The following is a 25,839-nucleotide window of genomic DNA, read 5'->3' on the forward strand; positions in this document are numbered from 1 at the left end:
CGGATTGCCATTCAATCTGGCCTTCCACGGGCGTGTTGGTGACCCGGCCATATGTACGCAAATCGATCAACCACTGGATGGGCCCGCTGGTGCCGCGGCCTCGCATGACGCCACACAATATTCTACAACCGCTGCTGGGACTGCGAAACTGATACTGGGCGATTTCCAATCATGGGGGATCTGGGATGGTTAATGGATCGATGGAATGGTGGAATGGTGGGCTGGGGTTCGCCGGTGGGATGCATGAATATATATATCTGGCTCCTCGACATATATGCGGGCATGCGGACTCCCATTGACATCACCCACCAAACCACCAATCTTCTTGGACTGGAATATATATATGAAAATCATCATTCATGTATTCCTGCTGGTAAAACAACCCTTGCGAAGCGCCCATGTGATGCCATCAACGTGACCCACGCCTCTAATCACTGCACTTCTCCCGTCCATCATATGCCCGCCGTAACCAAATAAACTCCTCCGTCAATTGCGACCGTTTCTGCGCCGTCCCCGGCGCGCGCTGTCCGAAATACTGAATCAACCCTTCATCATTCCGCTCTGGATCCACCACCCCGCGCGACGCCAATCGCTGGTACCATCGCTGCGTGACCTCCGCATCTCGCTGCGGCCCCTTGCCCATCATGGCCACCATCGGAATCAACACGGTGCGGTATCCTCGACACCGTTCTTGGACCTCCTCGCTATGGTCCGCGTGATGATCACCCAATGGACATATGTGCTGCGGCATGCCACACGGGAAATGTGCGGTATAATTGGCATACTGGACCTTCCCGCGGACCATCTTCATCCAATCCTTATTCGCCTGGATTTCCCTGCTGGCTCCCCCGGCCCCGGTAAACCCACAACGCCACATCTCATGCGCATCATCATATCCCCTCTGCGTGCATGTCGAACACCGATGCACCCACTTCTCGACCTCACTGACCAAAAACGCTTCGTCGTCGAATCGGGGTCCGGCCGGACCGTGATGCCGCTGCGCGATGTGGGCGCGCTCAATGTCCTGCTGTCGGAATTGGTGTCGGATGTCCGTCGGGATGGTTCGGGGTGTGGTGGTGGGGATGGATGTGGGCTCGACCCTGGGGGTCGTGGGTGATGCTGTCCTTGCTGGTGCTGGTGCCGTCCTCGCTGCGGCTGGTGATATAAATGGCACCTGGGACACAATACTCCCACTATCACTGCTGCATGCCACCTGGGACACAATCCTCTCACTATCACTGCTGCATGCCACCTGGGACACAATACTCCCACTATCACTGCTGCATGCCACTTGGGACGCAATCCTCTCACTATCACTGCTGCATGCCACTTGGGACGCAATCCTCTCACTATCACTGCTGCATGCCGCTTGGGACACAATCCTCTCACTATCACTGCTGCATACCACTTGGGACGCAATCCTCTCCACTATCACTGCTGCATGCCACCTGGGACATGCGCGTGGAAACGATCGGTGGCCCGGACACAAACGGGGGGTTCATCTCCGTCAACCATCTCAATATCCTCATCCATCGCATCCGCCTCCCCCGGGGACGACGACCCCATCCGCGACTCGTGGTCCTCCCAATCGGGCTGGCATCCATGTCCATCACACACCGACTCCGGCACCGTGTCCCCGCATCGCTGGCGCTGGTATCCGCCAATCTCCCCATCCAAATATGCATCCAATATCACCCGCCGACACCCAATCGCGCCGCGGTCCATATATTCGACCACCTGCGTGTGCTCGGCCTCGGGGGCATCGTTCATCCAATACGGACGGATCTCCCGGCCCATCGTCCGGCCCTCGGCTTGCACGATGATGGCCTCGCTGGGCTGCCCATCCCGACCCGCCCGGCCACTCTCCTGCGCATAATCCAACATGTTCCGCGGCTGGCCCACGTGGATCACACTGCGGATGTCCGGAATGTCGATGCCCATGCCCAACGCACTGGTGGCGACGATCACGGCCCCGGGCTGGCGGCGGAACGTGTCCAACATCCCGTCTTTGTCGACCGCGTTGCGGTAAAATGCCGGGCACCCCAACTGCTCGGCCACCCGCGTGACATGCGACTGGACGGTGCCATACACGATCACCCGCCCGGGGTATGCCCGCCGCATGCGGTCCTGGATGAACCGGATCACCCGGGGCATCTCCACCCACTGGAACTGCTCGTCATATGCGTCGTCGACGGGGATGGTGTGCACGCGATACGCGATGTTGTGCCGGCTGGTGGGACTGCGGTGCAGACTGACCTGGTCCCGCTGCCACCCCATGCGATCCCACAACGTCTGCTCCTCGCGGGGGGCAATGTCGCCGTCAACAACACCATCTGGGTGGTCGCGGCCCGCAACGCGCCCATTTGCTGCAACAATGGCCGGAAATCCGGGTTGCGACTCAATACCACATGGCACTCGTCGATCACGATGCGGTCCAACCGCTGGGACACCCGCTGCCGGTTGACGAACTTCACAAATGCCTCGTTGGGGGTGGCCTCGGGCGTGACCAACACAATGGATGCCCCGTCCGGCGGACGCTGGGGATCCCACGCGGCACATGCAATGCCCAAATCCCGACATCGCGCCATCATATCACTCCGTAATGCCGTCAATGGCACGACGACGATGGTCAATCCGGCCCGGCCACTCACCCACGCGGGCAACATGAACAACGCACTTTTGCCGCCCCCGGTGGGCATCACGGCCACGATGCAACTGTCGCCGTGCTTGATCGCCTGCAACACGGGGCCCTGCGGTCCGCGCAACGCCATCGCGGTGCTGCCCATCATGTTCTGGAACGCCTCGGCCATGTTGGTCTGATGCAAATCATATCGGCGCTGGATGCGGGCCTCGGCCGCGGCGTCTTCCCACGGGTTGGGCTTCCGCGTGATCCCCGGGGCTCGGCGGCGCTGCGGCTCCACGGCGGACGGGAATTCCAAAAAATGGTGCCAATCGTGGCTCACGGCCCGGAACAACTCGCGGTGCCGCGCCGTGCTGTTGGGGTTCTCCATCAACATGCGGCCGTAGTTCATCCCGGCGATGCTGGCGGAATGCGCGGCCTGGATGTCGGCGATGAATGCCCGCATGCCCTCGTCGTCCATCTTGCTGTCGTCGTCGATGTCGTCGGCTTCCTCCTCGGCGTTGTTCTTGAACTGGCTGCTCGGGCGCAAATACCGCCGGCTGATGGCGATGGCGATGTCGCGGTACGCCTGTAACCCTAATCGCTGCCCGCGTAATCCATGGGCGGTCTCCCGTTGCAACACCGCGCGAAACCGGTCCCCGCTCCATTCGGTGTGCCGATCGGGGTCGGGGGACCATATATACTCGGCCCGACGGCCCACGGTGGCGGGCTCCCCCCGGACATGCCGCTGGTATGACTGCATCTGCTCGACGAACGGCAACACCAACCACAAATACCACACCACCAACTCGCCGATCTCCCGCGGCACATATCGGAAAATAACCTTGGTGTCGTTGTTCACGTGGAAACCCTTGTGGTATCGGCTGACGAATGTGACCATGCCATCCTCGATGAACACGTTGCGGCGCTCGCGCTCGCTGTTGCGGTGGCGGATGCTCATCAACTCGGGGCCCCGGCTGGGCTGGCCGGCACAAACGTGCACGGCGACACTCAATTGCTCCCGGAACTGGGCCACCACCCGGAAAAATCGATCGATGGCCGGCATCCGGAACCCGCTCCCGTCGGTCTGGATGAACCGCCGCCGCAACTTGGGCTCCTGGCTCACCCGCTTCAGCAACCACGTCCGCCCGGCGACGGGCCACTGGGTGCGTAAATCCTGCAAAAAGCTCCATCCGGGCGCACTCTGCGTGGCATCATCATACAACGCGTCCCACGGGATGGCGGGCGGCGGCTGATCCAGATCATGACAAAACAGCAACTCGGACACGACCCGCTGTCGCATCTGGTGGACCAACCCATGGACGAATCCGCGGAAATCGCCCATGGTGAAATGGAACTGCTTGTACAACAACTCATCGCCCGACTTCCACCCCACGTGGCCCTCGGTGGGCGTGTTCATGTGGATCGTCCTGCCGTACGTGCGCAAATCCATCCACCACTGGACGGGACCGTTGGTGCCACGGACCATGAACAAATCCACCAAATACTTGACCCATTTGGCGAACGTGCGCGTGGGGTGCCGGCGCTGCTCCTGGGTGAATCGCCCGATCATGTCGTCGCGGGTCGGGGGTGGGGAACTCCGCATGGCCATGGGGGTGGACGGGGCGCTCGTGTATCCCTCGTCCTCGTATGCATATGCGTCGTCAAACTCGATCATGTCGCCCTCGACCCACTGGTGGTCCTGCCGCCCGGCCAATCGACGGCGGATCTCCTCCGAATTCGGGTCCAACCGCAACGCTTTGTGTAAAATGAAAAACCGCGTGATCTTGATCAAACTGGATATCTGCGGTGGGAAACTCTGGGGGGTGGCCCAACCGACCTCACTGTAACCGATGACGGCCGTGGCACAAACCATGGCACACCCGTATTCATCGTTCCGGATCTCCTGGCGTAACAAATCGATGCAAAAATTCAGCAATGCATTCTCGATGGGGCGGATCTCAAACGGCTCGGGCTCGTCCTCCTCGTCGCCGGGGTCGGGGCTACCGGCACGGGCTTGCGCATAATGCCACACGGTATCCCACGACTGCTGCTGGCGCTCGGTGAATGAATATGGGGGGACTCCCAATCGTGTTCGACCTGTGCTGGTTAATATGGTCGGTCCGGAATGGACATGGGTTGTGGTGGGAATTGGGTTGTCGACGGTGCGGGTCGGGCCGGGCTGGTCACCCCGGTGGAATATCCACAACGCGGCAATATATCTCTCCGCCGGTGGACGGGAGCATTGGCATACCCACACGATGCTCTGGGCACACCCTCACTGAACACAACGTACCTGGGTCCGCGCAAAAAACATCAAAATGTGCTGCCACGGCGCCACATGCTTTGCAATGGCGGCGGCATCCAAATATGCCAACAATGGCTTGTGCGGGCTCTCGTCCTTGGTGGTGCGGACGACTTCGATCCGCAATAAATGACCACACGCCTTGGCAATCTCCTGGCTCACATGCGCTAATCGTTCAATGGCCTGCCAAATCACGAATGCGGCGCGCTCCGGTCCCTCGATATTTTCCTTGGGGCGCCGGGTGCTCTCGACCAATGGCTGGCGGGGGACCCCTTGTAAATACCGGACCCATCCCGTCCGATTCAACCATGGCGTGGCTTCGTCTAAATCGCCGGCCTGGATGATGGTGTCCTGGGCCTGTTGATCTTCCTGCTGATACTCCGACACGGTGTGCAATAGCTGGCGGATGGCATCGGCGTCGGGAACGGGATTCACGGGCACTGCGGGGTCTGGCTGTCCCACGCAAATATAATGGGACCCGGGCCCTTGCTTAAACAACCGTTGGCATGAAACGGTCCAGCAGTGGGCTTCAATGCGGCCCTGGATGGCTCGAATCTGGGTGGGCGTGGGGCGACCACGGCCCTCATACACACGATAGTCATGGGCCTTGCCCAATGTTTCTTCATCACATCGATCTGACGACATGTGTATTGGTCGCAGAACCGACATATGAGTCCATCCTGATAAACGGGTAACTCGGGGATGGGCTCGTCCATCTGATGGGGCCAACGGTCGACCTGGGGCTGCTCGTCGATGTGATCCCACTGCTGAATGACGCTGTGAATGTGCTGGGCCCACCCCATGGGAATGCGATGAGCGGTACTGATTAAATGGGCCTTGACCTGTCCTGGTCGTACTGCACATTGGCATTTCTGGCAAATCAACACCTGGAACGCGGGGTTGACGCAAAAAATGTCGCGGGCATGGTATTCGCGGCCCATGGTGGATCTGCAAACATCTATACTGGTGGATGTTGTAGATGCGGGGGAATGGTGACACCGCGACCTCCTGGGATCGGGCTCAAAATCAAATGGGACGATGCGGCGGGATATCGGAATCGACCCCTGAAATTTGCAATCGCAAAAGCCAATTTGGTCGCTAACCTGAATGGGGTGGTGGCCGGCGATGGTCGTGGTGACTGGTCGCGACCGGCGGGTGGCGGTTACCCCATCAAAACATCGCCCACATTTTCACGATCGCAAAACCACCCTCAACATGCTCCGATCGCGCTCAACTTCAATTATGTTATGAACATACCTCCAACATAAAACATACTGATTTTTGGGATCCCTGCGACCCTATTTATATGCGCGATCGGGGCTTTGAACGTTCTGCGCGACCCAGTGCCACTCGAATTTTTCCCCTCCTAAAAACCCTAATTTTAGCTCGACTCGGGCCCATTCGAGCAACCCTGATGGCCGAGGCTGCTCTCCAATGGCCTCCAGCTGGTCTACCCCCTGTGCGTTGCGTTGCGTTGCGTTGCGGTTCGGGCGGTTGAAAAGCGTGGATTGGATTGTATAGATTGAAGTCGGTTTGGATATGGCGCTAAATCAACTTTATCTCCGGGGTGCGGGAACTAGGCCTGACCGGGTTAGCGTGGTTCCCGGTCACCAACCTTCGACAGAATTGGGGCTATGAGGATGTCTGTCAGCTTTATCTTCAGATCTATCACATTAAGGATACATTTGTTCCAATGGCCTTGGTGTGTTAGTCATCATGCAAAAGAGTTTCGTTTTGAGTATTTAACGCGAAACGGGCTTAATTTGAGGACAAACATGGGGTTCCGTGATTAAGTAATCCAGTTCAACGAACTCGCCCAAGCCCAACTTCAACGCATTATACTACATGAACCACACAAGGAATCAAAATTGTGATAAAACGATCAAAGTATACGGTATTAATTGTACTAGAATCCCAAGAATTAGCCTCGAAGGATGTGGTGGTGATGCAAGGTCAGGTCGGCTTCTACCGCATGGTTTCCTAGCTCTAACTAGCCATCTACCTCGCAGTTCTATATTAGTAGCTTTCATCATCACTATAGTCAATAGTGATATACTCTTTTCGGCGTTTCTGTGCAGATAGCACCTTTTCTTTATCGCTGAGCTGACCATAACGCCTTTTCTGACCTCTTGGAGCGTCGAAACCCAGCAGTTTATGCCATTCAGAACTGATTGCCCGAAACCGGATCCGCTTCGCCTCAATAACTCCGGGCGCCTCCTTCAAGCCACGTGCATAAGTAGTTCCGGCCATCCAGGACCCATGCGCGGCCTGTTCATCCACAATCGGGTCATCTGGCCCATAGTCGCGCTTGAATCCACCACATTTCAGGTGGACGCGAGAAATACCGATCGCTGCATGGCGCCAGTTAAGCACATGCAGCTTGGTCTGCAGATGGGCCTCCCCTTGTGATCTCAACACCGCTCCAAGACGTTTCGCATCCCAATGCCCCCTCCCCTTCGGCCAGAAATACGGCGACCGCATCCGGGTATTGCTTTGGCAGGCAAACATAGCGGCTTGCTCTGCGAATGGTTGGATCAGCCAAAGATAGTACACCACAAGCTCGCTCACCACTCGTGGCAGGTATCGGTGGATGATCTTCATGGAGTTGGTGACGCTCTTGGATTTATGGTAGCTAGTGACAATGCAGACCAGTCCATGTTCCACGAAGACGTTGCGATGTCTCCCTTCCGGGGTGTTGCAATACCGAATCGAGATCAGTTCAGTGGCACGCGCGGGTTGGCCGGAAGTCATGTGGACCAGCAGTAGCAGCCGTTGTAAGAACTCATCGACCCAGTTAAGATATTCCAGGAGGAGAGCTTTATTCCACTTCACAGCCGGACGAACTTCAGTCCTGGTGGCTGGGCCGACCTCAACAAAGTCCTTGCGAAGGGCCTCGGTGGCCATAATGCGGTCCAGCATCCATCTGTCACCACGCGTGGAGAGAAGCTGGCGGTTTTTCCTATGCTTCAGGAAGTTCCACCCACGCTGGTTGTTGACTGGATCATCAGTGAGCTGGTGCAGGGGCAGCTCTGGGATCGTACCAGCGCGTGCTTCACCTTCATTAAGCAGGAAGAGTCTCTCAAGCTCATATTGGGCAAGCTCCACTTGCGTGCGGATAAAGGCGGCCAGGGAATCCATAGTAAGCTGGAGATCCCGGTAGTGGAGTGACTGCTGATCACCACTCCAGATGAGAAATCCAAGGCTGGTGGATGTATTCTGCACTTTCTTGCCATAGGTGCGGAGACGGGCGATCCAGCTGAATGGATATCGGACGCCATACATCAGGAAACGTTCTTGCATCTCTTCAAGCGCATCGCCAGGGTGCTTGACCTCGTTCCGATCGGCCAGATCGACTGCCTGCTGGGTGACGAGCATCTGGGAGATCTTCACCAAGGCGGACAGGTATGTGGTATAGCTGCCAGGCTCGAAGTAAGTCTGGTTCTTGCTATCAACACCTAGCGCTGCCATGAAGGCAACCACAGGGCTCTCAAAGAAATCGCCACGGATCTCATGGTCTAGGAGCGCGAGAGACAGGTCCAGGCAGGCTTGGTCAAGATCCTTCATGGCCTGGCTGGTGGGTGTCTGAGTCTGGTCGCGGGGCGGGAGACCTGGATCGACGTTGGCGTCCTGCATAGAACCGGGGTCCCTCGCATGAAACAGCCGCTGGAGGGAGCCTTGGATGTCGTCAATGGCGCTGAGCTGGGAGGTGGTGAACTGGTGGCGAAGCTGGAGCTGCTGGTCGGGCTGACTCGTGCGATACGCAAAACTCAGGAGACGGACCCAGGTCCGGCAGTAGCCATGATACGTCTTGGGCCGGAGCTTGATCTGGATGGGGCGCTGCCAGATACCGGGTTTCTGGACAAAGCTGTTGATGCGCACTTGGTCAAACTCGTTGATACGATGAGAGACGATCGACTCAAATGCCCGATCGATGAGTCTTTTCACGCTCAGGCCAATCGCGACCAAGGTTGGCTCGGTCATGGGGTCCGGGTGGGAGGCAAGTTGGGCGATGTCCCGGAACGCATGCCCTCGAACATACTCAGGCCATCGGGTGAGCTCCAGCCACGGGGACGTGTCGGTGGCATTCTCGTCCGTTGGCGCCATCTGGTCTTCTGCATCCGCGATCCCATCAGATCGGAGGAGCGCCAAGTCCACCTGGGATCGGATATATGCAGCTTCATCGAGTTCCGGGGCCGGGGCCTTGGGGTCCGCCAGCTCCGCCGGATTGGGCGTGACAGCGAAGTAGACACTATGCGGCCCATATGGATGCAATCGCTGGCAGTACACCGGCTCCAGGGCCCGGAGTCGGAGTATATCGTCATCTGGGTCGACTGGTGGCCTCCCCCGGGGGTAGACAGCATCGCGATGCTTATCTCCACGATGTTTGCCCATAGTGCTTCGGGTGCGGCACGCGTATCGACAGCCGTCGGCGGGACAGCGGTAGCCACGATGGACCGTTAATCCAGGAATTGGCCGGGAGTCAGGGGGTGGTGGGGTGAATGGCTCCGTGTCAGGGTTCCATGGGTTCGCCTTCATGGCTTCAGCATGAATAGCTGCCCGTTGGTCGCCAGTGCGGGCCATAGGGTGTTGTCGGTGCTTTGCGCCTAGGTGGGCAATCATGGTTTTGACATCCACCACATATTGACAGGTCTTGCAGATCCATAACCGATATGTGGCATTATATGTGAAGAATACCCCGATGGCGTCCATGGTGAGAGCGCTAGTGGAGAAGGCAGCGGTGAGTGAGGTCGATATAGAAAAACACAAGGTGTAGATTCAAAGAACTTGATCTAGGGAGGCAGGGAATAGGGGTTGAACGGCACTGGGGCCGATGTGATAGGTCATCCCGGAGAGTACCTCGGGATCTGACACGCGGGTGCGGGACTGCCGGAGGTCTGGCTGACCGATCTAGATATTCCAGCGCAATGCAACAAATAGCGACATCGAGAGATCAATAGTTGGGGAATCAAATCAGATATGGCCTCGGAATTATCAGGAACACGTCGATCTGGGCAGATCACATATGAGCCCAATGCACCCGGCAAACTGGGCTTGACAGTGTAAAGATATATATTGTAGTGGGGAGACCCCCTCCCCCTACTACATGGGTGCCATCCAGACTATGTGACATAGCCGGCAGTATACGGTGGCCGGATAGCCAGTTCTCGAATACACCTTCTTACACCTCCCCGACCTGACCCCTACATACGCGTGTGTTTTGTGGTGGTCTTTCTGCTGAATCGACCCGCACGTCCCAGCGCGTGCTGCCATCGAGCGTTCCCCTCTTCAATACATATACTGTAAAGACGGGGATACACATCTATACTCTAAATGTGATAATTCGGTGTGGTGAAGCTTAGGTCTGGTACGATCGTGCGACCGGAGTGTGGATGATTCTCCAACTGCATCATATAGCAATCCTTGGCCGAATGAATCGTGAATAGTCTATGGCTGTGCCCGGCAGGGTCGCTGCGGTCGGCGGTTGCGGATTTCGCGAATTTGATGGGGGCTATGATGCTCTTAAAATATGGGATATCAATCAATCCTCTGGCAATTAACCTCTGACATCTCGACGAAAAACTAGTCCTGTGAACTAAACCTGATGGGGGTGATTTTCGGAGTACGGCGGATGGACCACGGTCGGCGGGTGATGCGCGCTCCTGCAAAAACATCGGGCGTTTTCGAACCCCAGAAACCAAGCTTATATCAATATGGATTGGCCTCAAATTTGATCTGACTATCAAACCGAATTGCTTTTACAACATATTCAAATTTGGGGTATCTTTGTCAGCAAAAATGTCAACACAATGGGCCCCGAAACCCATTTTACGACGGCAACCCTAAAACCCTAGAAACCCTACGGCACATTGAATTTACGCCCATGGGGTGGGGTCCCGCTGCGGTCGGCGGTCGCGGACTGCGCGAATCTGATGGGGCGCGGGCCCTCCGGGCACGCACCGAGGGCGCCGGGAGCACGCACGGGGGACCAATCAGAGGGCGAAGAAGTCGAGCGGGCCCCGGGTGGAACACCCTCTAGAGTATAGGATTGTATTGGAAGATGTATAGGTTCAAGCAAGAGTGTCATGTATCTGGTTGCTACTAAAAGCGACCTGGAAGAGTAAATCCGTGATGTAACGACAATATGTATTCACCAGCTTTTAGTTATATACTGAATGGAAATAGGCCTCCCGGGCAGCGGCAGCAACTGCCTGCCTTCTGATTCGATTTTTCCTTATGTTTTCCAGGCGCCTGGTCTCGTCACTAGAATAGATACGTGGCCGCCCTCTCTTTCCTTGATGATTGCTCTGTAAATTCCGATACCCTGGCTGCCCCGGCCTTGGCCTCAGAGTGGGAGCCACAGATTCGTAATGCCTTTGGGATAAATGCTCATAGATCCACTGATCACGGTATACTCTACCGGTCCCTTCAGTAGCCCCCTGGAAAAAATAATTCCGATTACTGAAGGTGGATGCCCGTATTTCGAAGTTTGCTCGGTCGGCCGGTCGGGCAGACCAAGATTGGGGAATCGTTGGCCAGTGGTCACAAACACTGGATCCATCAAAATGCGGCCAAAAAGAGGAAATTAACGTGCAGTCGTTATTCTTCGAAACACCGTTGTGCGGTTGTTTGTTGGGAGAATTGACCTCTGCGGGGGGTTCAGGTTGGGCCAGACAAGTTCCTGACTGTTTACTATAAAGTTGGCCAAGGAAATCAGCCCACCGGCAGGGGACAGTAGAAGGTCCATTGACCTCCATCTTCCCAGACGAGCTTGTGATAGGGTTCCGGAGGGAGCTTGGACGCAACTGATAGTCGTGGCCAGATTGAGGCCCCATGGTCATAGTGACAACGGCGGGGAGAATCGCCCCGAGATCTACTAGTTTGGAGGGAACCATCTTGAGGAATGCTTCGATATTGCCTGGGATGGGCGGCAGTTCGATATCCAAGGGCATTGCCTGGGCGAATGATATCCAGCCATGTTGAGGTAAATGTCCATATTGCGTAGTGGGAATGATTGGGCACCTAGATACGCATGCCGGGAGCGAATTCCGTATCAGTTCTTCATTCCAGCTCGACCACCAGCGATACCGTTGGTGCTTGTCCCGGCTGAACAAGGTCTGTTGGTCTGGGTACGGCAGCATCCAATGCGTGCTGAGAAAGCGATGTTTCAGGCATGCTTGCCAGGAAGTGGCTATTTCCTCACCATAAATTTCTTGGATCTTGATCACACAGCGGCGGTACAGTGTACGATATGGTTTATGAGCCCAGTGCAGGCGGCTATACTCGTCAGGATGCAGCCCCCATAGCCAAGCAAATAAATGATCAACACGCCTAATGCCACAACGACTGCCAGTCAGGATGGCAGGAGGCCAGTGTGTATCTTTTAATACCCGTTGTAGGGAGGGCTTGCTGAGCGCTACCTGCCCAGTCTCTGCAATGCTCTGAAATTCAGGGCGTATGCCCGCCTGCAAGACAGTCAGAATATCTTTCCGAAAGGCGCGCAGACAGAAGTCAATGAGGAGGGAGAGCAGCGCAGTAGACGCGGTATGGTCTCGCTGATACTGAATTATATACAGAAAATAATCCTCGAGTAGAAGAAAATCATTCTGGTATTTGCGGACGCGCTCGTAATTGACTCGAAACTGGGCCATGACCGCTGGTGTGTGGAGGTCCATGTGGAGACGATGGGCTGGGCGGAAACCCATAGTATCCCAGTGGATCTTGTTAAGGAACCAGCCATAGCCGTGGCGTTGAATAGTGGTTCCCAGTCCAATGCCCTCCCGATACTGAATCTGGCCATTGGACCCCGGAACTTCTTTCACGTCTTGCCAACACGCCCGGCTTTGCTCTAACCGGTTCCCGCCTCCGCCAAATGCCCGTCGGAGACAGCGGAGGAACAGGATCATTACCTGGGTGCGATCCCAGGACACCATAGAATGGCGCTGCAGACTATTTGTTAACTCGAATCCCGCACATAGCCGATTTATGTTCCACCGGACCCATTTAAGGATGGTCGCAGTGGAATGGATATAGAATGGTTGACTTGATGGATTTTGAACCACCCGTTGAGTCGCGCGGCGTCGCTGAAATTCCTGATTAATTTGGATCAGGAGGTCTTCGCGCACCCGATGCTCTTCCCGGGTCCCAAAAGATTTTCCAATAGATGCATCGATTGCAGTGGCACACCGGGACTTGCTGTGGATGTACGCGCGATGGAGGGTGTTTCGGTCATGAAAACCTTTCCCGATATGCTGCCAAGTTTGATATGACTCGTGGTCCAGGGCTAGAGCCTCTAACAGTGGATTACTGAAGGGGTACTGATTTCCAGCCGCAAAGATCTCTTTGACCGAGTTGTAGAACTGGCTGTAAAGGAGCCCGGTCTTACGGAGGTGAGATCTAGTCCGGGTTTGGATCGTCAAGGACCCTGTATCTCGGAGAAACGAGAAAGGATAAAATATTGTCTTCCCCGGGTTCTGGACTAGCGGGGAGCGGAGAAGCTTGTCTAGACAGCATTGTTTCCAGAGCAGAGTTTGCCCCCGAATGGGCTGGCCAGAATCGGGGGCAATAGGACATGTTTCCTTCCCAATATCAAAGAAGACCTCGTGAATATAACTCTGGTTGGCAGTGCTGCTCCATAACTGTTGAAACCGATGTTGCATATCGGACCAGGTCGCGGACTGTGTACGGAGCTTCAGGTTCTTAGCACTCAGGAAAAGACGAACCCCCTGGAATTCGTCTAGCCCCTTTGCTCGAATAATTTGATGAACAGCCTGCCAGATATGATCTAGGTGCTCGGGGGGCAGAAAGTAGCTGAGTAGCTGTTGACGGGACTGTGTCTGGATCGATCGGCCCTCCGCCCACGCCGCCCATGAGTTTGAGTTGCTATGACTGAAACTGGAAGGGAAATGCTGTAGCCGGGCATCGGAGTAGTATTGATGGACCGCTGGGAGGAGGATATCGTCTATCCAGACCCGAAACTGATCATCTGGTAGTCGGCTAGACTTCTGCTGGGGCTGATGGAGTCTAGGGAACAGGGCGTAGATCGATGCATCCTCGAATCCCGACACCCGGGCAAACGTGTAGTGCTTAACGCGATGTAGCGGTACTGAGACGCAATGTAGGTGACCGTGGCCATCTGTGAACTGAACCGGGAGTGGATCTAAGTGAAGATCCGACTGGAGGTCCGAGACCGGCCGCTGAACAGGATACCAGTAGAGGCCTTGGGAACAGACAGCTGGACTGGTTACATGAGCTAAGACACTGTCAATATCGAAGTGGACGGCTGCTGGCCCTAACTTCTGTTCTCCCCGGGCCAAGCAGATAGCAGGCACGCTGCTGGGTTGTCCCGCATCGGTTCCGCAGAAGACTTTTTCACGCTGTTCTGGTGGCCAGTCCTCGATCAATTGGTCACCAGACCTGGCCAGTCTGGTAGTGCTGAGGACGTCGGGACAGGGCCAGCTGAAGACCTCGTTCAGACCGTGGCTCGGTGATCCGACTGGGTTCCGCTCGTGCTTATATCGCGTATGGCAATCAATGCAGCACTCGGGAGACCGGAGGAGCTGTTCCGCGAGTAGCGCTCCGGTACTTTTCGTTTCTTGGTCTGGAGTTGGACTCTCTAGCTCGGTATCCGAATCGACGATGATGTCAGGATCTGGCACGTCCACATCAGGCCACACGTCATTCGTGTCGCTCAGAATACGTGTATGATCACAGCCGGACTGGTTAGGGGATCGGATCGGAGATTCTTCGTTATCCTCGCTGATCAGTGCCGCGGGCGATGATTCGCTAGTCCGTGAGGGATCTAGCGGATGATGATCTGGATTTGCGTTCACAGGTATGCTATCTGGCAAAATAAAGGTCGGGTCGGCGGACAGAGATCGAGGGAGAGCGGCACTTCCAGGTTCAATGACTGCAGTTGGTGTGGGGCTCAGAGGAAGCGAGAGCGGCTGAATGTCTCCAGGCAGCGTGGGTTCCTCTCGGGGAAGGGCAGAAGAGGGAGTGGTAGGAAGAACAAGCCCAGCAACAGGCTCGGCGGGTACGCGAGCGAGATTGGCACAGTACGGACCGATTTGAGACGCATAGTTGGCAGCCTCGGCAGCCCTGGCGGACTGTCGCCGTCGCTGATGCCGTCGTTGAATCGTGCGAGCCTCGCGCCTCTGCTCCACGGATGGGTATTTTCGTGGTCGGCCACGCTTTCGAATATTAGGACCTGTGGCTAGTAATGTCATGTTAAACTTGGCTCCTCAGCGGTCGATCGCACGTGGGGATGAGAAGCGCTGGATTCACCCCTGCAAGGCATGGTCAACAGGGCGGATGGAAATAGGGGCTGCAATGAATAAGTTCGCGGCACTAATTGAGGACACAAGATTCGATAGGTCAGAAAATGCATCTCTGATCAAAGAGTAAGAAAGTTACACTAATGACCAAAAGAGGTTTAACTTGGCACTATTCCAAAATAGGTTTAGCTGTCGCCGAAAATCGATCACTGTCGCCGAAATTATGAACTTCAAAAAGTCCCCAACTTCCCTACCTTCTTTTGGCTCAACCAGAGATGTTGGAGGAGTTTCAAGTGTGGATTCTGATTAAGCAGATCTTCTTTAACCTCTATCTACGAGACCAAATCCCTGCGACCCTGGGGTGGCTCTGGTCCTGGCCATGAATTACCCGTTAGAGAGGACGCGAATTACAGTACCAAAACGATGAGCCATTTATATTGACCAATGGCTACAGTACGGCCCAACATGGATCATTGGGGAATGGCTAAAAATACACAATCTCGTTTCGAGCTAGGTTTGGGAATAAATATCGAGTAGTGTCAACTCTGAGAGAGGTAAAATACTGTGGATTCTCCACTGCTCTTGGTTATTCAGCATCCACCCACATTGCAATAGTAATTGTATGGTAATTCGGGTCATTCTCGGAAGAACTGTGATGTAATACGCAGTTTATAGCCCCTGGATCATTTTCAACAGATCGGAACACACAGACACACTCTCGTTAATCCATCTCATGCATCAATTGGCCGTCCCTCGATACTAGATGATACACGTATCCGACATACTGACAAGTAGTGTAGGGTTAAATCTGATTTTACATTACTGTACACCAGTAGTAGAATTCATTTATACCTTAACACTATTCCAGCTTCATTCGCGAAGGATAAATTACGCGCTGATCTATTTTATTTCTCCGCCAGGGGAAATTTCGGCAAAACCGCCTGTAGATAACCGATGAGTCATCGTAATCATACAGTAACTATATATTGCACCAAAGGGGCCATATTAATTCAGACCTGCTGCGATTCTATTTTGTTGTTCTATACGCCAAATAGCTCTAAACAGACTATTGCTTCCCCGTTCGACCGACGCTACTAGTTGCCTATAGTAATATCCGTCCTCTCTAACACGAAATCTTTGCAACATCGTCAGTCTATGCACTTGCACTACTATTAAGTCGTCAATTTGGCTTCGACACAGCTACGACCTCCAACTCCCCGTGACGAAATGCATGGCCACGTTGGCTTCCCCGTCCATAAAGCTTACGCCACACTACCGCCTCTGATAACGTTCACCGGCCGTTATGTGCTTGTCGAACCACTTGATGCGAAGCATATCGACGATCTTTACGCCAACTTAGGACAACCAGAACATCATGGCCTCTGGACCTACCTTCCCGCCGGGCCTTTTCAAGACAAGGAATCTTTCACTGAGTTCATCGGAAGCTTAACACAGAATAAAGGCTCGGTATTCTACGCAGTAGTAGACCGGGCCCAGCGGAAAGCAGTAGGATTCTTCAGTCTTATGCGTATTGACTTGGAGAACCGTGTGGTGGAGATTGGATATATTGTGTTCTCCCCCCTTCTCCAGCGCACAACAGCCGCGACAGAGGCATTTTACCTGACGGCACGTGCTGTATTCGAGGATCTACATTTCCGTCGCCTTGAGTGGAAATGTAATGACCTTAATGATCTCTCAAAGCGGGCTGCGGCTCGTTTTGGGTTCACGGCTGAAGGTGTCTTCCGCCAGCATATGGTTGTGAAAGGTAGCAACCGCGATACGGCTTGGTTCTCAATTATTGACTCGGAATGGCCTGCTTTACAAGATGCTTTTGCGAAGTGGCTTGATCCACTCAATTTCGACGGTGATAGAATCCAGCGTTGCTCGCTTGGCTCTTTCCGCCGAACTTGATTACTGTACAAAATGCAGGTCAAAACTACTTCGCTTCTCTAATCAAATCGTTATGCTGCATTTTTTTTACCTTCTTTTTGTTGCGAGAGCAGGTGGTTACTGTACCGAAGAAAAAAATTCCAAGGAAATTTATGAATTGCTAGTTAGCGTAAGAAGGCTCAGATGTCACATTGTATAGTAATAGCTACGAAAGGCCTTGGCGAGGCTCCAAGTTCGTTCTAGGAAATGGCACATTGTACATGTACGTACATGGATATACATAGTTACTGGCCTGTATGTCGCTCTCGATGCGAGGGGTCAGTGTAAATGTAGTCATACATACATGCATCCATCCATACTATACTAGCTACCATAAATCCTCTCTACGGTCAGACCTACATGCCGAAAATGTCCCTCTGCGATTTTATTCCTCGCACCAACCACATTAATACACCATTCGAGTAAGTTATCGAATCCTTGCTCGGGATTCTCTTCGAAAAACTTCTAATTACGCCGAATAAAGGCCTTAGGCTCAGCAAAGAACTCCTCAATAGGATTCAAGTCTGGCGAATAGGGAGGCAAATATACTAGCTTTACTCCGGCTTCGGAACACATCTTTTCTATCCTGTCAGAATGGTGGAAGGATGCGTTGTCCATGACCAGCACAGACTTCGGCTGGGGCCACCTCCCGCAGTGCTGAAGAAGCTACTCAATAAAATCCTCGAAGACAGATGCATCAGTCGAGCGTCGGAACACCCGACAAAGGACAATACCATCTTGAGTATATGCAGGTAATATCTGATATTGCTGGTCACGATGAAAAATTTGGACACTTGGACTGGCGCAGTACCTAGCGGAGACCAGCCCTTTCGTCTAAAGCCTATTCGTTTATCACAGCCTGACTCATCTACATAGACAAGATTTTACGACTGGAAATCGGAGATAAAGTGAAAATATTCATCGCGTACGTCTTGATTGCGTTCTCGAACCTTAACTCGGACGGTCTTTTTTGACCAGCCTTTAGACGCAAGAGCGCGGCTGATACTCGATGTTGCTGCTTGGATAGCGAATTCGTCCCAGAGAAAGATCGTCATCTCATGGAGATAAAGGTTAGACTTCTCGATCAGGTGCTCGCATAGAGTTTCCAGCATAACTGGAGTGACGCTTCGTGGTCAACCGCCCTTATTAGGCGGGGCTTTGGTGCTGCCGAAGATTTTTATATTGGAGGATATTCTCAGGATGGTTCTCCTGTTGCAACCAGCAGCCCGTGCCATCTGCGATACAGACAGCTCTCTACTGTGGATCATGTCAGAGATAAGCTCAAAGCTTTGAGGGGGCTAAGTTTGGTGCTATCCCGATATGGCCACTCGGAATGATGGTTGAGCTCTCCGTGTACAGTACTACCCGTATGCAAAATTTTGTTTGAAAAAAGTTAAAAATTGTTTCGCGGTCGAGTCGTAAATCGGCCAATGGTTGCTACTACGACTGCTACTACGACTCCTACTACTACTAGCTGCTTCCAACAAATCTGCACCGGGACTCGCGAAGAAACTGCCCAGTGAATTGGAGAAAACTATCGGGGGACCAACGCCAAGAAGATATACATGAGTAGTAAGTTACAGGTGTGCACCGGCTCAGAACGGCGCAAGAAGAAAGCCCAAGCCCCCCAACGCCGCCAGGAAACAAGACAATCCAACAACCGCCAGTCCCTGTGCTGCATTCTCCTTCGCAGGGCAGTCGTCGGGTGGACTCGAGCTCCCGCACAACGGGGCCTGCCACGAGGCCTCCATGCTCTCGACCACTTTCTCGCTGATATCGATCCGACAGGGATCGGGCGAGGGCGAGGGCGTAGGCGAGGGATCCACCACCGCACACATACCACCATTGGACCACTCCTCGCCCGCGGGGACTCGGATCGTGTGGTCAGTGACGGTGATGGGGGCGGCGAATTCATCGGGGCAGGAGTCCCGCGCCCGTGTCCGCGACAATATCGGCTGGCGCACCTCCGTCCCCGATCGTGAACCAGGTCGACCAGCCGGTGGAGTTCGTGATCATCTCCGCGCGCGGGAGCATGCTGATGTTAAAGAGGGCAAATTCATTGCAGCTCTTCCAGTAGACGTTCCAGGCGACCCGCCAGCGGCCAGGGGTGCGGAATTCAGAGAAGTAGGTGTAGAAGAAGTACGGGTCATCGCTGGTCTTGTTGGTCCAGTCGATATCGGTCATGTCGGCTGGCCAGTGAACGACGTCGCTCATGTTGTCCGCATTGCGGAGAGTGACGGAGATGTCTAGGTCGACCAGGGGCGCAAGCTTAGGATGCTTGAAGGCAAACACCACGGGGAACCAGTCGGTGGGCGCATAAGTCTTGTTGAGGGGGAAGAGGAGGTCCATCTCAAGCACGCCAGATGCGTGCACCAGCATCGCCCCGAGACAGGTGGCGAGCATCCAGCTGCGCGCCAGAGAGGAAGACATGGTGGGTGGAGAGACACTGGCGAGCGGTATGAAGGACCGACAGACTGCTCTGGTGGCCCCTGGGGGGGGGGGGGGGGGGGGGGTAAAGCTGCGTTCACTTATATGCCGCGTATGATTAAGGTGCAGTCGGGCATATCCCATCTCGCCCCAGACCAAGTCTTGCGGGAGATCACCATCCTTGATCGCCCAGCCGCTAAGCTCGTCTATTAACATGCCGAGCCCTACTAGCAGCAGTAATCAGACCCTGTCCAGTCCGCGATATGCGCCCACACCACTGCCAAGGTCACGAACGCAGGATGCGTTGCAACGCTACCCTGCCATGGCCTCTTGGCTGCTTGCTGTCCGGAGCCCCCGGCATAGGATTTAAGCGAGCTGAGGAACCAAGACATTCGGCCACTGTTGCTTCAGCCTTCTTTAGTTGGGCGTATCCTTGGCATCAATCCACGGAGTAGTCGGGCTTTAGCCTACTCAACAGTAGTACTACATGGAGCCCATCGGTCACTCTGACATTTGACTCCGGAGTAGGCCTTCAACTATTCTCGAAGCAGCAGATTCAGCAGGGAATGAATGGCGCCACAACACGCCAGGATCATGGGCTGTCTCAAAGGCGACCCGAGATGTTTACCCATCAGGGCCCTATACTCCCGGTCTAGTTATATAACCCGTGTAGATATCGGATGAAATCCTCCTCCTCGCACGCATCCTAGTCAAGATCCTAGTCAAGAAGCTCTCCCAAGTCCCATTCGCCAAGCACTTTACCCAGCTCCTCCTCGCTGGTGTCGTCCCAGCAATCGCCTCGGCCCGGGCCTTGTCTCGACGCGCAGTGGATTGCAGCTTCACCACCAATCCGTCGACTGGAGATACGTGTGAGAGCTTTGCAAGAAGTTGGTGTCTCACGGTAGATAATCTTAAGGCGTTGAACCCTGGCCTCGCCTGCCCAAACATTGGCACCACCAAGTGGTACTGCGTGATCGGTACGGTCACTGGTTAGCCCGAGCCCACCACCACCACCACTACAAGCAAGACAACTACTCGTCCGACTACTACGACGACTACTACGACGACTACTTCGACGACTACCACCAACGTGCCAGAGCCCACCAACGAGCCCGCCATGCCGGGCATCGTCGACAACTGCGACGGCTTCTACAAGGTCTCGTCTGGCGACCAATGTGACACCATTGCCGCCGACCACGGCATTAGCAAAGCCCAATTCCTCGAGTGGAACACCGAGCTCAACGAGCGTAAGCCCATCTCTTCTTCCCGTCCAAAGATACCACCACCGTTAGCAAGTCAGAGATCTAACATTCCCCTCCTTCAACATATAGAATGCTCCAACTTCTGGCTCGACTACTACGTTTGCGTGCACGTCCCCGGCGCAACCACCGGACCGCAGCCGCAGATGCCCGGGATCATCAGCACCTGAACCGATTACTATAAGGTCCAGGAAGGAGACAGCTGCTACACGATCCTGAGTTCGGTGGGAACCGACCTTTCCAGCTTCCGGCGGTGGAATATGGAGATTGATGCGTCTTGTAGCAACCTGTGGGTTGACTACTATGTCTGCGTTGGTGTATAGACTGTGGTCTTGATTTGATCCTGGTACTGTTGAGCGGTGTCTTCTCTGCAACACTACGTGCCGGGACATCCCAAATTATGGCCCAGAGGGTCGGTGCGTATGAACACCCACATAAAGACCAGCTTTGAAGCTCAGCCATCTTATTTTCGATCAGAGCCGTATTCATAGCAAGCTGGAATATATTCGAGCAGTTCACAAAGGCAACAGTATTATCATTCTAACGTTTAGCTTTTTCACAATACGTAAACTACATGAGACTTGCCCCCGGGAGTCATGACCTTTCAAGATAAGCCCATGAGAACGGCTGCAAAGTGATACCTGACTGAGAGGATGGCTTGAAACTTCTATCTTGAGCGTATTGTCTTGCTCGCCCACTAACGTATATCTCTCCAAGGACAAGCTCCTGAAGCGCAGCAGTATCGCCTAGAACAATGGATGGGCCCAATGCAATGTCGTATCCCATTCCTCCGAGATGGTGTGAGCTATACAGACTGACACACTCACACCGTCAAGAATACAACAAACCCTACCAGATGAAAGAAATTCCAACGCCGAATATCCATCCGTTCTCATGAGTTTCTTATCCCAGCCAAAGCTGCGGAGTTCTGTCATCCAGACCTCCCGGTCCTTGAAGGAGGCTTTTCAGGAAAGCTCCCACTAATACCGTCTCATGAGCCTGCCGGTGTGGCTCAAGGAGTCCAGGCTTGACGGAGTATGAGGTAACTCCTCTCTATCCGCAAAGTTCCACTTGTCAAACCTTGCAACGACTCGTCCCTTACCTGGCCCCTGGTAGTGGATGCATATCCAAAACATCACCCAGAAGAATGATTCAAGATCATGCATGAAAGAATACTTCTCACCCATGAGCGCGCCAATTGCCATAAAGGCCCTCGTGCCGGTCTTTCCATCTGCTCCTAAAACACAGTCTCGCTGCTCTCTCATGACCAGATCAAGACCAATCTGTTGTAATTCAGAGGAAGATTGCTTGTATTCCTTCTGGACAGAAAACTTGAGGGTTTATATACACATGCGACCTCCAGATTGAATTCCAATCAAAGCTGGTAATTCCGTGAGGTTAGGAATTGATTCCGTTATGATACGACATATCACAACACAATCAATGACGGAGACGGGTTCTCCTCATCTTCGTTGATCATGAGGTTGTTGACTGAAATATCTCGGTGAAGGATCCCCGCTTGTTGCAAAGACTAATGCCCCGTAATGCACCCCTCACACGCTTGCCGCATCACACAGTGCCTGGCGAGTGCTTGCCTTGTAAATCGGTTTGCCATAGTCACGCACGACGACGCGTCTATGGACTCGATTTGGCAATAGGTTACAGATGCCTTGGTAGGAGATGCGAACAAGATCACTTGTTAGGCGGCAGAGAGGTACAGTACTACGCAGTAGTTCGTATGTGAGCGTACATACATCAGGTACTCACTTAGTCACCACAGTCACCTGACTCTGTACCTCTTCTCTCACTTCCCACGCTCTCTCTTCCTTCCTCTTCTCTCTCTCTCAGATAGCAGAAGATAGCAGCAGATAGCCAATACCACCTGCTTCTCACCCGTTCACGATCATCCTGTACATCTCACTCTCAGTTACAAATGATCATCCTCAAATAGGTACGGTTGAATCTGTCGATATTTGTCTATGAACTGATGACAAACGTGATTACTCATAACGAGCACAGTAATAGAGAATTTATCGACACTACCGTAGGTAGTGGGAGACCCTCCCCCCTACTACATGGGTGCCATCCAGACTATGTGACATAGCCGGCAGTATACAGTGGCCGGATAGCTAGTTCTAGAATACACCTTCTTACACCTCCCCGACCTGACCCTACATTTGGGATTCTCGCTATTTCCTGATTGCTACCCGTGTGTTTTGTGATGGTTTTTCTGCTGAATCGACCCGCACGTCTCAGCGCATGCTGCCATCGAGCGTTACCCTCTTCAATATATATCTAGACGACAGGGAAACACATCTATACTCCACGTGTGGTCATCCGGTGTGGTGAAGCGTGGGTCCAGTACGATCGTGCGACAGGGGTAAGGATGATCTTTTCGCTACATACAATATGGCATATCTCGTCGGATGAATCGTGATCACCACCGGCAGGGATCCCTAGGAGCGCTGCGGTCGGCGGTTGCGGATTTCGCGAATTTGATGGGGTGTGGGTCTTCCGGACACGCACCGCCGGGACCGGGAGCACGCACACTGGACCAATGGGAGCGCGGATAAATCAAGAGGGCCCTGTCTTTTTTAAGGCATTATGGATTAGGGTTCAGGTTCCCCCCTGTAGAGCCCCCTCTCCGCATCACTATCGAAATGTTAATGATTGACCACGGAAGGGCTGCCATTCTGCCAGGATCCTCAGGCTACCTCATAGCCTGAGGCACCGCTATAGAAATAGGCTCATGCCAGAAATATCATAACAAATGGCGTGGTTATCTAGCCCCTACCTGTATTACCCTAGGATTTTGTCGCTCAGAAATAGGACAAAATAACCGCTAGGCTAAAAATACACTACGGGCAACATCCTTCGTTAATACCGTTATTTCTCATATCGACAGATTTTTATAATAAATCGGGGGCATATCAGAAGGAATATAGTATAACTTATAAGATAGTAGAACTCCTCGAGCACAATTTAATAAGACCGCGGGATAGACACTCATTTGATCATTCATCTCATTAACTAATAGAGTTGTCCTCGATACAAGCTATTGCGAACACCTGCTAGATTAACAGGTTTCTAATCTCCAGGGATTTACGCACTCGGCCACACAGCCCGAAATACGAGGCTGAACTGGGAAGCTGCCTTACATATCAAAAACAGGGGGCAGCATCTAGGCGCAGTCGCATGACTTGGCCAGGGTACGACCGACACGTGCTAGAATTTTAGGCACACACTAGTGACCTTACGGCGTTTTTTCTGTCCACCCCCAAACCTCCCTCTTCAACTTTCTCCTATATACACAAAATGGTGGTTTAGGCAATGAAATCAGTGGAAACCGTGGGCGAGGGACAAAACTCTCACCTGAGGCTCGCTCAGCTCTTATGTACGCTTCCAAGTTATGCAATTCAGCCACGAAGATTGCTACGGACTTTGGCGTTTATCGACCTGGCCCGTTACAGCGGTGACTAATATTAAAGTTTTCTTGGCACTGTAGCCCCTGAAGATTTGAACTGATGATCTCGATAATGGCAAATTTCGCTTAACATTTTTCTTGGTGAATTCATTCTATTGCCTTGCGAAATAAAATAAAAAATGTCTTCTCTCTTGAGCCTTTCTCATGAGATTCTTCTCTGGATTTACCAAAGCCTCAACAATATTCCCGACGCCCTTCACCTTGCCCAATCATGCAAATTACTATCCTGCATCTTCGACCGTCCACAGAATCGGTTGAAAATCTTCGTTTCAATCATAGTAACTATCCATCAAATGAACCAGCTTTTCAAGCAAATAATGGCTGACCCAACCAGGATAATATGCTCGATAATATGCTCCAGGCCCCAAGCTCAGACACAGTCTGGCTGGAGGGTCGCTTTGGTACTGGTTCTCTGTGGCATCCTGAGGAATCTGACATACCACCAGCCCTCACAGATTCAGGGACAAGGACCTTTTTGACTGCCGTGGGCTTTCCTGCCGTTAGGCTCCGACGGGTTAGTTTTGACTCCACGCATTTAACGAAAGACGCGGTTCCGCTAGAGCCCTATGACGCCGACGAGCTATATGGCGAGCGCTATCCTGATGATGACTCTCCTCCCACAAACCTCTGCTTCCATTTCGGAAAAGTTAATGAGTGGATGATGATGGTAGGTGGAGAGGATGGGATCGTGTCTCTCTATGATCCTAGCGGTTGGGACCATGCAGATGGGTACCAGGGGATGATCGCAGGTTCCCTGAAGAGTTTTGCAGTGCTGTTAGGGATGCTGGCAGAGGTTGCGGAGTGGCTGGATATGGTGACAGATGGGTTGAGTGAGGAAAATGAAACAGAGGAAGTGCGCAAGTCTATTCTATACAAGCTAAGGGAGAGGATGGTAGAGTATGATGATTGTGTTGAGGAGGGTTCAAAGTTTTGGGATTATGTATTTGAGAGTTTCGAGTAGTCGGATCTCATTAATATATAATAATTGTATTCACGACAGTCGTTCAGGCATACATCTTATGAAGGATAGATAATATCGGGACAGATCACCCACCCAGTCAGATAAAGATAAAGAACCCGCGCTGTAACGGGTCAGGGCCCGACCTATTGTCCAGGCCAAGCCTATACGATGTGATCTATCAGATCCCCGAGGGTATTTACTCACCGCTGGCCACCCCTATTCTTACACTTCCCTAAGCTTCAATAAACTGTCACGGGCCAATGCCTGATATTGGTCACGTGTGCCACGAAACCTTGGCATATTGACATAGCGAACGCGCGCGGGAAGATTCTCTTCTTCAAGCCTTTTGTACACAGTTTGTGGCCTAGTTAGATTGAATTTAAGTCTTGCTTCAGCCCTTCACAAGTGGTGTTTTTATACGCGCCACTATAGTGGCTCCTTATTGAGAAGCCTGATACTGGTCTGACAGTATTAATGATTAGGCCCGAGTATTTGATCGCCGCCTAAAGATGTTCCTTATAGTTAGTAATAAGGTATTATTAAATGTCGGCATCCCGGGTCTATTACAGTGCTGAGTCAT

General features: G+C 53.3%; 7 protein-coding genes across 7 annotated transcripts; 4 read left to right on the plus strand and 3 right to left on the minus strand.

Moving 5' to 3' along the window:
* Nucleotides 1-427: 427 nt before the first annotated feature.
* On the minus strand, nt 428-655 carry N7532_004810 (uncharacterized protein; the record flags this gene model as incomplete). The annotated part of the gene is made up of 1 exon (XM_056617304.1): nt 428-655. One exon carries the CDS (start codon nt 653-655, stop codon nt 428-430), a length of 228 nt encoding a protein of 75 aa, XP_056473463.1.
* A 51-nt stretch (nt 656-706) lies between these two features.
* Nucleotides 707-1,117, plus strand: N7532_004811 (uncharacterized protein; the record flags this gene model as incomplete). The annotated part of the gene is made up of 1 exon (XM_056617305.1): nt 707-1,117. One exon carries the CDS (start codon nt 707-709, stop codon nt 1,115-1,117), a length of 411 nt encoding a protein of 136 aa, XP_056473464.1.
* Nucleotides 1,118-11,522: 10,405 nt separating this feature from the next.
* On the minus strand, nt 11,523-15,151 carry N7532_004812 (uncharacterized protein; the record flags this gene model as incomplete). Its single annotated transcript, XM_056617306.1, has 2 exons — nt 11,523-11,571; nt 11,646-15,151. 2 exons carry the CDS (start codon nt 15,149-15,151, stop codon nt 11,523-11,525), a joined length of 3,555 nt encoding a protein of 1,184 aa, XP_056473465.1.
* A 1,275-nt stretch (nt 15,152-16,426) lies between these two features.
* Nucleotides 16,427-17,110, plus strand: N7532_004813 (GNAT family N-acetyltransferase; the record flags this gene model as incomplete). The annotated part of the gene is made up of 1 exon (XM_056617307.1): nt 16,427-17,110. The coding sequence occupies one exon, from the start codon at nt 16,427-16,429 to the stop codon at nt 17,108-17,110; it is 684 nt and encodes a 227-aa protein (XP_056473466.1).
* A 1,613-nt stretch (nt 17,111-18,723) lies between these two features.
* On the minus strand, nt 18,724-19,558 carry N7532_004814 (uncharacterized protein; the record flags this gene model as incomplete). The annotated part of the gene is made up of 2 exons (XM_056617308.1): nt 18,724-18,998; nt 19,093-19,558. The coding sequence occupies 2 exons, from the start codon at nt 19,556-19,558 to the stop codon at nt 18,724-18,726; spliced, it is 741 nt and encodes a 246-aa protein (XP_056473467.1).
* Nucleotides 19,559-20,042: 484 nt separating this feature from the next.
* On the plus strand, nt 20,043-20,984 carry N7532_004815 (LysM peptidoglycan-binding domain-containing protein; the record flags this gene model as incomplete). The annotated part of the gene is made up of 4 exons (XM_056617309.1): nt 20,043-20,055; nt 20,107-20,177; nt 20,229-20,532; nt 20,653-20,984. The coding sequence occupies 4 exons, from the start codon at nt 20,043-20,045 to the stop codon at nt 20,982-20,984; spliced, it is 720 nt and encodes a 239-aa protein (XP_056473468.1).
* Nucleotides 20,985-24,638: 3,654 nt separating this feature from the next.
* N7532_004816 (SUKH-4 immunity protein-domain-containing protein) lies at nt 24,639-25,259 on the plus strand (the record flags this gene model as incomplete). The annotated part of the gene is made up of 1 exon (XM_056617310.1): nt 24,639-25,259. The coding sequence occupies one exon, from the start codon at nt 24,639-24,641 to the stop codon at nt 25,257-25,259; it is 621 nt and encodes a 206-aa protein (XP_056473469.1).
* Between the last annotated feature and the right edge of the window lie 580 nt (nt 25,260-25,839).

Source organism: Penicillium argentinense (genome assembly GCF_028826775.1).
Source record: "Penicillium argentinense strain IBT 30761 chromosome Unknown utg000005l_segment0_segment0, whole genome shotgun sequence".
Taxonomy (NCBI): Eukaryota; Fungi; Ascomycota; class Eurotiomycetes; order Eurotiales; family Aspergillaceae; genus Penicillium; species Penicillium argentinense.